Here is a 12,337-nt window from a genome sequence, read left to right on the forward strand (position 1 = left end):
TCTGTGCTTCATGCCAGAGAGAACACAACAGTGACACTCCCACATTCCAGGATGACAACAGTAGGGTGTCTGTATTTTACTGGTTCAACAGACCTGATGGAACACTGGGACACTTTGACCACCAGTAGGCTTCTCAATCCTAGTTCTCTATTTGGAACAGCAGGAGGAATGTTAAAATAGGCACAGGTGAACTCTGGCTAAAATGTGCACCATGTTTATGGAAGAGAGGGCTAGAATGGACAAGAACTCTCGAAAGATTGACATGACAAGATCGGCACTCGAAAGACAAGGGGACATGTCACCAGTTATTAGAAAAGAAATAATGCATGTGACATTTTTGTCCATTGTTCACATATAGACAGAAAACAGCTATGAATATTTGCTCAACTTCACTGTTTTAGTGATTTATTTTTACAGTAATAGTTCAGGTAAAGGTGGCAACAGTTTCCCCTCATCACGAATGCAGTCAATCCGTCAAGACGTTTCATTTTAAAGCCTAAATCATCACACACTTGCTTCAAACCATACCAAGTGACATGACACTGTATGACATACTGTTATCTGTAAAATTAGAGATTAGCCTGAAATGTAATTTTTTAAATCTATACACAGTGGAGAGGTACCCACAAGGTGTTCTAAGGCAAAATAGTTCCCAGAGAAAGCTTATTTTCAAAAAACCTTTTCAGATTTATCATTATTTGACCATCATAAACTTTACATACAGTGTAAAAACTTGATGTGTGTTTTAAATCATAAATAAAATGGCTATATTTGTGTTGAAGACATTACAACCCAAGGTTCCTATCATCACCACTGTAAAGAAACCTGAGTAGGTAAGAATCTCTAGAACAGAGCATTTCCCATCAGACCACTCTGAATGACTTTGTTTACATCTCTGATTGAAGTATGCAGGTGTGTCAATTAGGCATGCGATTTGCATAAAGCCAACTGGTGTAAGCTTCCATTAAATGTTAGCTCCATTTGCAGCGTAGCTACATTACAAAACCAAAGAAGTCGAGTGTAGATGCCAAACGTCCTGGCTGACCAAAACGTTTTTGCTTAACTATTCCTTTAATTGAGCAAGGAGAACACAGAAATACATGTCTGTACAGAGTTTCACAAATATAAACACTGTACAAAGGTATGAACCCAGATAGAAAGATGTCTTGCAAAACAGGGACCTCCGCAGAGACCCACACAAGCACTGTGTCTGTAATTAAGTGATTAAGCCAGAGACACCTGAAGGACATCCTTTCACATGAAAAGAGTTCCATTCTAAATCCTCCCTTATCTCTCTCTCCCACTCATCTATCTCGTGCTTCTAATCATTCCCTCTTTTTCTGCCTCCTTCCATCAGAATGTGTGCAGTCTCTCCAGGCTGGGCCAGGGCGAGGAGGGGGGGGTGGTGGTGGGGAGCAGAGAGATGCAGGGATCTGCCGGCCCGCCTAATTATTCAGGCTGTGGAGTCGATGAATGGCGCTGCCTAGCACCCTTCATCAGCGGATGTCAGAGCGGCAGGCCACGCCATTCATTTATCTGTCTCCTTTTACCCGCTGCTGTCATGACCTCCCCATGTGGCCCTATACATCACCCAGCTCTGCCGCGGCTATTCAGCCCATTCATCTCCCCTTACCGCCCGCCTACTGCGCCTCAAACCTATTAACCCACACGAAGAAGCAGAGGGAGCACGAGAGAGGTAAGGGTAGTGAGGGAAAACGGAGTGACGAGAGAGGAGGAGGAGGAGAAGTGGCAGCTTGTGCACCTGAACGACACCGAGTACAGGCTTGCGTCAAGTGAGCATCATGAAGAGATGCATAATGGCTAGGCCTGAGAAAAAAATTCTGGTTGTGAGTAAAGAACACCCACTAGGTGATGAACCTACTGCTCTTCAGGCAATAAAAAAAGGCAGAATTTCTTTTTGCTTTCCACATCATGCTCTTGGGGTTGAGCGGACAGAATCCATTCTGCTTTAAGGAACCCACTTAATAGCGCTTACATAACCAAACTCCATCGTCTGCTGCGCATCCCTCTCTCTTATTAAGAGCCCGAGCCTCTGCATCAAACAGAAAAAAAAAAGCACAGCCAGAAAAGAGCCCATGGCAAGCAAGCGGTTTTGAGTAGGCCCTCGTGCTGGAAGGCCCAAACTCTAAAGCTCCCTCCCAGTCTCCCCAGTAACTCAAACACGGGCCAGGCTGCTAGGCAACCACAGCAGCCTCAGAGAAAGAAAAACTGGGCTTCCAGTTTCACAGCAGCACTGGAAACATTACATAAGATCTCGCTGAGCTACAGCCGCGACGCTCGCGTTACAGAGCTGTGGACACTGGCGTGGAACGAATGAGAGCGAATTAGACACACGCAATGAGAGAGGCTCTCGGAATCACTCTTTATGGAGAGGAATGATGTTTGAATAAACACTCTGAAACACAAATAATACAGCATTTTAAGTTAATGATTGCAGTATTTGTCCGTGAGCAGCGCAGCACAGTGTTACGCATCCTCTTTGGTATGCGTCAGTCATTTTTACACTGAGTGGTTGTTGTTCACGCCAACACGAAGAGATTGTTTGTGCAATTGTATGCCACATAAATATGTGAAATATGTGTGTCAGCATGAGGGTAGCAGATTTATTGGAGGATGTGCATTTAAATTAGAGTTGCAAAAGTCTGAACACCCCTGGTCAAATTACATTTTGGTAAATTTCAAAGTGAAAGTAAGTTAACACATCCTTTACAGGGAACTTACATACTGCATTCTGCTATTCTGCTATTGCCATAACTTTTTCACAGGCCACATTTAATGTTTTATTTTTTCCCATATATGTTAAATCCAGCAAGCAGTAATTGTGCATTAAAATGTGCAGAAGTGTGTTCTCTATAAAGGAACATATTTTCACGTAGAAAATCAACAAAACGTAATTTGACCAGGAGTACCCAAACTTTTGCATACATATCTGCAAACTGCACAGTAACTTAATAATATAAAAAGATAGCAGCTATGATCAGTAATTCTGAAAAGATGTCTTCAGAATAAATTTTATATGTCAAAAAAATGGAGACATATGACAGTACGAGACGTACAAGAAAATGGGGACAGAAAACAGGGACAAAGTATGTCATTCATAAAATGTGCATGTTCGCGCATGTTTGAATATATGTGTCAGTGCATGTGTATGAATGCGTGTGAGCCCCTCGGGGTGTTCTCAGAGTTCTCTGGGGATGACTGTGAAGGGTCTGATGGGGCAGCTGGCTTCCAGCTCCAGCGCGGTGAGGAAGCAGTCAGGTGCCTGAGTGCTGGCCCGGCTCTGCAGAGCCTCACCCAGGCCGCTCCACGCCTCGTGGGACACGCTGTGGGCCTGCACAGCATCCCGTAAAACCTTCTCCCCCAGTCCGACCCGCCCCGTACGTACCAACAGCTTACCCTGCAGAGAGAGAGAGAGAGAGAGAGAGAGGGAGAGAGAGAGAGAGTTGAATACTTTTTTGAAAAATTCTTGTTTTTTCTTTCATGTTTAGGTCTGTCAGTGTTTCTGTCCATCGTGTTTTGGCAATCACAGCACAGCTATGCATTTAGCAGACGCTAACTTGCAATGATAACTGAACAAAACATTAGGGGTCCAGCCCAAGGATAGCAGTGAATGATATACGCACCATAGTAGTGTGCTATACAACGTTTCAGATTTTACAAGTAGGTCTACACACACACTTTCTAAACCGCTTATCCTTCTGGGTCACGGGGAGGGGCTGGAGCCCATCCCAGCGGTCATTGGACAGAAGGTCAGAAACACCATGGGCAGGTCACCAGTCCATCACAGGGCAGACACACAGACATACATTCACATACACACTCACAAATTTAGCGTGTCCAGTTGGCCTGACTGCATGTCTTTGGACTGTGGGAGGAAACCCACACAGACACAGGGAGAACATGCAAACTCCACACAGAAAGGTCCCTGGTCACCTGGCCAGGAATCGAACTACTAGTAGGTCTATTCAATGCAAATATAAGCAGAATCTGAATGATATTCATAGCTATTTGAGAGGACAAACAACATTTTGAAAAATGCTTGTTTTATTTTTTTTTCATTTTTAAACAACTCAGTGTCTGGGTGGCTCTCTCACTGTCCCTCATATACCTTAACTATTGGAAACTTAACTAACTTCATTTTCAGGTCTATTCTATACAATTTCCTGTGTGTCGTCAAGCAGAAACTGAATATGATTGCTTGAAATCTACTTGCTTTTTGAAAAATGCCTGTTTTGGTTCTTTATAGGTTTAGGCCCCTCAGTTCTGCTGTAGTAAAGGCAGCTGTGCTGCAGTTTGTGTTCAGTGGGGGACGGCAGAACCAGGTCGCCTGTATGGAGCATGAAATTGGCTTTTGAGTTGTGTAAAGAAAGCGAGTGGATATGAGTGAGTATGCGGGAATATATGTATGTATTTGTGTGTGTGTGTGTAAAACTTAGAACTTGGTGGCACACACACAGGTTTGTTTTTATACAATGTCAGGATGTGCGGCCATACAGATGCCCCATATGCATTACGTATATGTAACTACCTAAGTACAATAAGAACATTTAAGCCTAACCCTAAACCTGGCCCTAATCTTAACCTCAATAACCTAAAATAATTATTTTTTTAAACAAAGTCAATTTGTTGGTCCTGAAGTTGTAGGTTATCCTTGTTTTCTGGTACAAAATCAGGATGTTTTCATCCGGATACCCACATTATTAGTTTCTGACCATGCACACACACTAAAACAGAGTTAGGTAAAGAGAGAGGGGTCATTTTCTGGAACATTACAACTCATTTTTTAAAAGGAGTAATGGGCAGGTGTGCTCTTTGTTTGTTGAACTCTCTTCACATCCTCTTATGACTGCAATGAAAGCTGCAAGGGGGATTGGGTTGATAGTAACACTTTACTTGCAACCTGCCACTTAACATTGACATAACCATGCTGTAAACATGTCACGGCAGATGAAGCATGCTGTCATGAGTTTTCATAACAAATTTTGTTTCCAGAGTAAAATTATATCACGTTATCATTACCAGTAATTGTCATATGCTTGGTGTCATGATAGATTATATCACATGCAAATTTTTGCTAAGTATACTCAGCCATAATGACATCAAACATAAAAATACGAGCACTAATAGCATAACAAATACCAGTACTGGTATCATCGCACTATTACTGGACATAAGCCATATTGTGACACCTCACACCGGCATATGACATTGCCAGTGTTATGTAGCAGGTGTTGCAGTGTTGATTTATGTGTTCTTTCTATAAATAAAAGTGTGTATTCAAATCATACACAAGAGTGTGCGTTTGCATGCACGTGTGTGTGGAGATAACAGTGGTCAGCTCAGCGTGACATGCCTCTTTGATACTCATCTTCCTACAGCGTTTGAGACTTTAATATCACAGCATGGCACAACTCAGCCAGCCCAAAGGGGACTCACTCTCAACAAGGCAGAGGCGTCTTATTATGCAGACTACATTCACAAGATCTCTCTCTCTTTTCCTTTTTTCTCTCTTTTTATTTACTTCATGGTGGGTATAATTCTGTTTAGGGGCCTCTTTCTCTGTCCCTCATATACTGGCAACTATACTGCTAAGTACTGCTATACTGCTACTCTATGAGCAGATTATTTTTAATAGTGATGCCCCAAAATGAAAATTCACAACCAAAAGTGAAATTCAGTACACACTTGGCTGAAAACTGAAAGAACAAAAGATTTTATTTATTTTTACTGTTATATTTAGGCTTTTAAACTAACATAATAAAGCTAATGATTCTTCAGATGTGATATTCACCATGCTGGGAAAGGGAACTGAGAGAACTAGAGGTCTAGCATATATTATTAAATTAATTTTAATTAATAATATTAAATATTGCAAGTTTTGAAATTATGAAAATATAAAATATATGAAAAATAGGTGTGAATTATGAAAATATTATACTTCATGGTTTCCCATAGGCATCTAAAGCTGGTTTGCAGGGCCCCTCTGCTCTAATGACTGAAAATACAGTTTTTAAATATGTATGTGGATGCTTTGGAACTCCCATCTAGCAGTCTGAAGTTTCTCCATCGGGGGTTGCTTTAGTGTTTATCATTTAAAGAGAAGAAAAAGCCACAAACTCCAGTAAAATCTAATGCGAATGCATGTCCTCTTGCAATAGCAACTTAAGTTCCCAAAAGATACTGAGATATTGAGTATTATTTATGTGATGTCCATTGAAGATTTTCATTAAATCAGGTAATGTTAAAAGGCATGTAAGCTAAAACCTAAACAAAGCTGAACACAAGTCTAAGCTGCAGCAGACCATGTTTGAGTTTCACTGTTTATCTGCTACTGCTCAAGCTGTTTGAATGGATTTCTATAAGCAGAAGAGCGAAGAAAACAAACAGCATATTAATCACAATTTCTCATGTAAATTAGCATTCAGATTATTTGTTAAATGTCAGATTTTGACAGTTCATTGTAGACCTATTTAATCTTTTGCTTTTATTTGTCCAAAATTCTAAGCCTTTTTTCTCTTTCAGCCAAAAAGCACCACTTTTAACCATTTTGGGATGAAAAGTCAGTGGTTGAAATTTTGGTGTGTCCTTAATCAGAACTACTGCTAATTTTTAACTTGCTAACTAATTACCTACACATAAATACACACTTCCACGTTGCGTGTCCCCTATCAATTTTATTTTCATTTAGGCCTTCTGGCCCTTTAGGCCACTGACAAGGGTCCTCTAGCCATCCCTGTCCTGGACGCTCCTTTCCAGCTGGTTCAAAGGGGTGACCAGTCTTTTGAATTCCACCTCCAGGTCTTGGTGCCAGGTGTTGCATGCTCGACTTTTCAGTTTGCCTTGGGAATTCTGAGGTCTTGCCCGGTAACATTTACCGTGGGCTTGTGGAGCCTGTGGTCAGTCCATCCTCAGTGTCATCTTACGGTTTCTTCCTCCACTGCTGCTGGCTGCTGTGACTCTTTTCTGTTGGGCCACTGGATCTTTAGGATCCTCCTTAGACAGGTGTTGATAAAAGGTCTGAAACTTTTTACAACAGATTTAATACTGGTATTGAACAATCTGTCCTTGATGCAAAATCACTTCCTTGGAGTCTCAGATGTGCCATAGCTGGTCCCAAGCCCACACTGAGAAAGGAGGAAGGATGGGCATGAGGCTGGTCACCTCACCCAAAAACCCCCCCAAAAAAGTCCAGAATGTTGAGGGTTCAAATCCCAGGACTGGAGGGGTATCTCTGATTGTGCCTTTGGGCAGGTAACAGCATAAATCTGTCTTTGAGATGTAAACCAACTTATTCAGAGTGGTTTAATGTGAAATGGTTCATTGTAGAAAAACTGTACCAGCTCAGATTTCTTTACAGTGGTGGTGATAGGAACCAGGTGTCGCGATGATTACAGTACAAAAATAGCCATTTTATTTTCAGAAACAATCAGTGAATCTATAAGCATTATCTGTTTTTTATATTTGTAATGCCAATAATGCTAAAATAGTGGTAGAGCTGGTGCAACTGACTAAGTGCTGGAAGATCAATCCCCAGCTATGCTACAGCCATCTGTGGGGTGGAGTCCAACAGTACATAACTGTCCCAGAGAGCTCTTTCTGGGTGGGAAGGTTGGTCCTCCCTCTCCCCCATCACTCACTGGCATCAAACTAGCCAAAGCTAGTGTCTGTTAGCGAATGTAACAGAACTGGCAGTTAGCGTTCTCCTCCAGGCATGTTGAGCTGTCCAACGATGTTGTGTTAGAAAAGTGGTGCTTCATGTGTCGTGTAGGATGTAACCTTCATCCTCCCAGCTTGGCAGCACTGTGTGTTTGGGGGAGATGTAGCCAGTGAGTGGAATTGGCAAACACTAAATTGGGGAGAAAACTGGGTTTTTTAAAGGTATGAGGCATCAGGCAACATATTCATCACTATTTCATTAAATAACTTTCTGTGATGAAGCTTTTAGAGGCATTAAATGCTTCAGAGGTCTGGTTCCCATCACTACCACTGTGAACAGTTCTGACTTGGTAAATTTCTTTAAAGTGGAGCATTTCAAATCAAGCCACTGTGGATGACTTTGTTTACATCTTAACTATTTCATTATGCAGAAAGTTTGAGAATTTCCCTTTAACCCCACATCACCCTGGGTGGGCTGCTCTGCTGGGGAAGGTGATGCAACTTTCTAAAGTTGTGTATTCTATACAGTTTTACTCTGTCATCAAGCAGAACCAGAATCTGATTGCTTGAGACCTACATGCTATTTATAAAATGCCTGTTTTGGTTCTTTACATTTTTAGGCCCCTCAGTTCTGCTGTAGTGAATGCAGGCTGTGCTGCAGTTCCTATTCAGTGGGGGACGGCAGAACCAGGTCGTCGGTATGGAGCATGAAATTGGCTTTTGAGTAGAGAAACAGAGTGGATGAGTGTCTGAATATGAGGGAATATATGTATTTATTTGTGTGTGTGTGTGTGTGTGTGTGTGTGTGTGTGTGTTGACTTGGCTCCTTTTAGTCCCACAGTCACTGACCGCAATTACATTTACACAGTCCCTCATATCAAAACACATGCGCACACCACACACACACACTCAAGTACATGCTGTTCACTGACACAAACTAAACTAGAGGTATGAGGTGGGTGGGGCAGAAGTGACAGAGAAAGTGAAAATACACACACACACACATACACACAGGGACACAGGGAGCTCTGCTATTTCTCAGCGGCAACAGATGGCTGCTGATTATGCGGGCACTTCAAAAGCTGAGAGCAGGAGAAGAAAGTGACTCCTGGTAGAGGGAAAGAAAAGAGATGCAGACAGGAGAGGATGAAAAGCAAGTCACTCGACACAAAAGAAAAGGAGTCAGGTTTGTGAAGTGGGTGCCTGCAGTTCCCCTTACTACACACATTTTTTTCTGCCCTTATAAAACAGATGGCAAGATATTGAGGGCTTGTTGACACAACAGAGCACGGAGAGAGTCAATAGTTATATCTGAAACTCTGCCTCTGTTCACTATATAGTGCCCTATTTTGGGAGTCTGACATAGTGGCAGTGGTGTCTGATAACACAGTGGAGAACATCCAGTCTGCTCTTACGATCTCACAACGCACCACAATAGGTAGCGCACAAACACTTTCACCTTTGCAGATGTGGAAGATTCACATGCAGCTTCTCCTACGAGGACTGTGAGTCACATAACAATTTATGGCAACATCTCTTCAGACTTCGTACAAATGTGGCCTGGTTCACACCTGACATCTTATCAGAAGTGATCAGAAGTGGACAGCACTAAATACAAGTGTGAACAAGGTCTAAAGTGACTCAGAGACACAATGTGTTTCACATCACTCAAACAGCCTTCAGTGGTGGTCAGGGATGCATATTTGTCATGTGACAACATTTGTAGCGTGAATGCGAAATAAACATCTCGGGGCTGTGAAAAGACAAAAGATTCACGCAGGGTTAACTTTTCCCATGTGGAACAGTAAATGTTAAAAGCTGAGGCTAAATAAATGTCAACATCATACAAAAAATTATTTTACAGTCTTATAGTTAACATCTCTCCATTTAGCTTAGGTATTTAAGTCAGCATTTAGTTGGACAAGATAAGAAGCCTGGCCAAAGAGAGGTACAAAGTAGGTATACCTAATAAATTGGCAAAGTGTTGGTGAAGTGTTTTACTACTGTATATTATTTTACTTTGCGTTACTATGAAATACGAGTGCCTTAATGTGCGACAGACACAATTGAGAAGTCGGAAGTGCGAGAGTGCTATTAGGCCAGGGGTCAGCAAAATGCGGCTCTAGTACTGTTCTGTTGCGGCATCGCAGCAGAATTAGATTTTTAGGTAAAAATAAAATAATCCTCCTTTGCAGTAAAATAAAAATCTGCTGATCGTTTTAACGGTTTTAATGATAAATGGTATTAAACGCTGGAGTTAATGTATAACTGCTAATTCACCCTTTAGCCCAGAAGGTTGTCATGCAGACTGCTGGTCACACAGCAACGCAGACAACAATCTCGCCAACTAGTAGCTAACGAAGCGGCAAAGAGAAAGATTTAAGATGAACATTGATAATTTGGAGACAAATAGACTTATTTGCGTTTATAAACACTGAGCTGGTTTCCTGATACGAATAATCTGCAACAAGAAACTGTCAAACACTAAAAAGTCACGAAGCTGAGGTGCTATTTAAGGTAGAACAGGAAAATTCAAACAAGAAGCTGGAGAATGAGAAGCTGACACTGACACTGAGACACTTTACAAGAAACTATTCCACTTTTGGAAATGTTTCCTGCTGGAGCTGTTATAGCTGAGATAAAGCATAAAGCAGAGCTAAGTAAGTCTGCATTTTCATTTATATTAAATTTGTTAGCCTATACTAACACATTAGCACATACTGAGACATATTCACAGCCAAGATGATAAAATGGCTCCCAAGGTGGTTTGATTTTTACTGAGAGGACAAAATGGCTCTTCTTAACATTTGTGTTGCAGATCCCTGGATTAGGCTAAACTTGATAGCTGAAAGATATTTCTCTGTTCTCCATGTTACCTTGACAAGCCAACATGTTTCCACAAAACAGAAAAGAATTTAACTTGCGTGGGCGAGCACTAGCTCATGTACTGACATTTTTTGAGACAAGACACAGCTATTGTTTTCCATAGGATAACATCTTCCTCTCCTGCTTAATGCTTCAACTTTTGATAGCATCAACTATTTTCACTAACCTGGCAACAATCACATCACAGACAACGCAGCTGCATAACTTTTTTCTTCATCTCCTTTCCTGTTTGTTTACAAATTGCTTTAGCAATCCATGCAGTCTAAACATTCGTAACAGCCCGTACATTTACACAAACAAGGACTTGTGGGGCATGTCTGACCAACAGCAAATTCAGCAAGAGATTCATGTGGTAAATCTGCAAACAAATCATCTAGTCATGAAATCTGATCATAGGTGGTCACTCAAGATGTATTTCCAACCTATGGGAATGCAAGGTGTAAACAGCTACATGTCTTTATGACCACTTGTGATCAGATAACTCAAGGCAGTTCTTAATAGCAGGTATGAACGGGGCCTGTAAGTGGCAGATGAATAAAATTATAGCAGCACCCTGTCAGGTTAGGGCCCTCTCTAGTGGAAATATGTAACATATAAATAATGAGCAACTGGCCTGCCGTTTGAAAGTGTCCTCTTTAAATGACATAGCAATATAACATCAGGAGTCTAGTCTGTTAATATAACATTATACCATTTAGTATAGCAGTAGCATCACTGGCTGTATGAGTGACAGTGTTATCCACTACCCTGTCATTCATACCAGCACTGTGAGCTGCACTCCCACTAAGTATCCAACCCATCTAGACGGAGCTTCTTTTGTGCCTAAGACTGTGACGTCAATCAGAAAAGACGTATGATAGAGTCCCACCAAAATCCTACCAAATCCAAGCCGACAACCCTGACTTTCTTTACTGAATGTTATAAACATTACAGGCTGACTCAGGGCAGGGACTCAGTGTGAGGATGAATTTAGAATTTTTCTTTTTCTTTATTGACTCAGTAAAGCTACTACTTTCATTCTTAACACAAAAATCTTACTTGCAGCTTTAAGTAATTAGTAACAGCAGACTGACATTTTGATTGATTTCTCAGCGTGATGACTAACGGTGTACAAAATTGTTCACTTGAGGTATCATTTCTGTCCTCTATAATAATGTACTATATAACGCTTTGATTGTCCTATGTATGGCACAGAAGACTACGAGGCATTGTGAACACAGAATGTGTGTGCTGTGACCTCCGAGTCTTCTAAAAGCTGGATGGGGCGACACTGACCCAGAGAACATCAACAGAACATGAACAGAGGGTGACATCAACCAGGAAGCTCTGGGGCACTGTTGTGTATTGGTGTTTAACGGGTCGTTGGCGCACAGCGAGGGTGAATGGCGGTGGTGCGGCTGAGAGATCCCGCAGCTCTCTTGGGCTGCGATGGGTCACAGCCCAGTGGAAACCTGCGCCTGAACCTGCTAATCCTGCTGGACACGGACATGTGTGGATCAGCTGCCTTTTCCTGAGCCACTGTCACCAGTTGTTACAGTACAGCAGAAGGAGCAGAGCCATATCGATTCCACCACACACACCCCTACAGTACTGTGAAACGGTCATACACTGACTTGAGACAATTATAGTTTAAGCTTAATGCATTAAGCATTTATGTGCTTCAAAAGAACTAAGACTACAACAAATACAATTAAACATGAATAGTAAAATATGTGTCAGTGAGATATCTAATTCTTAACATGGTAGCCCAGTAGTAGTTACCTGTACCATCCAA

At 41.6% G+C, this 12,337-nt stretch overlaps 1 protein-coding gene across 6 annotated transcripts in view; it reads right to left on the reverse strand.

The window, feature by feature from the left end:
• Window positions 1-2,836: 2,836 nt before the first annotated feature.
• Window positions 2,837-12,337, reverse strand: part of ttc7a (tetratricopeptide repeat domain 7A) — a 66,515-nt gene continuing 57,014 nt past the window's right edge. For all 6 annotated transcript variants that reach the window (XM_036573821.1, XM_036573822.1, XM_036573818.1 and 3 more), the window contains one exon: window positions 2,837-3,418. In XM_036573821.1, the coding sequence (XP_036429714.1) occupies window positions 3,200-3,418 (219 nt within the window). In that variant the 3' untranslated portion in view covers window positions 2,837-3,199. The remainder of the gene's footprint in view (window positions 3,419-12,337) is intronic.

This window comes from Colossoma macropomum, unplaced genomic scaffold (genome assembly GCF_904425465.1).
Source record: "Colossoma macropomum unplaced genomic scaffold, Colossoma_macropomum, whole genome shotgun sequence".
Classification (NCBI taxonomy): domain Eukaryota; kingdom Metazoa; phylum Chordata; class Actinopteri; order Characiformes; family Serrasalmidae; genus Colossoma; species Colossoma macropomum.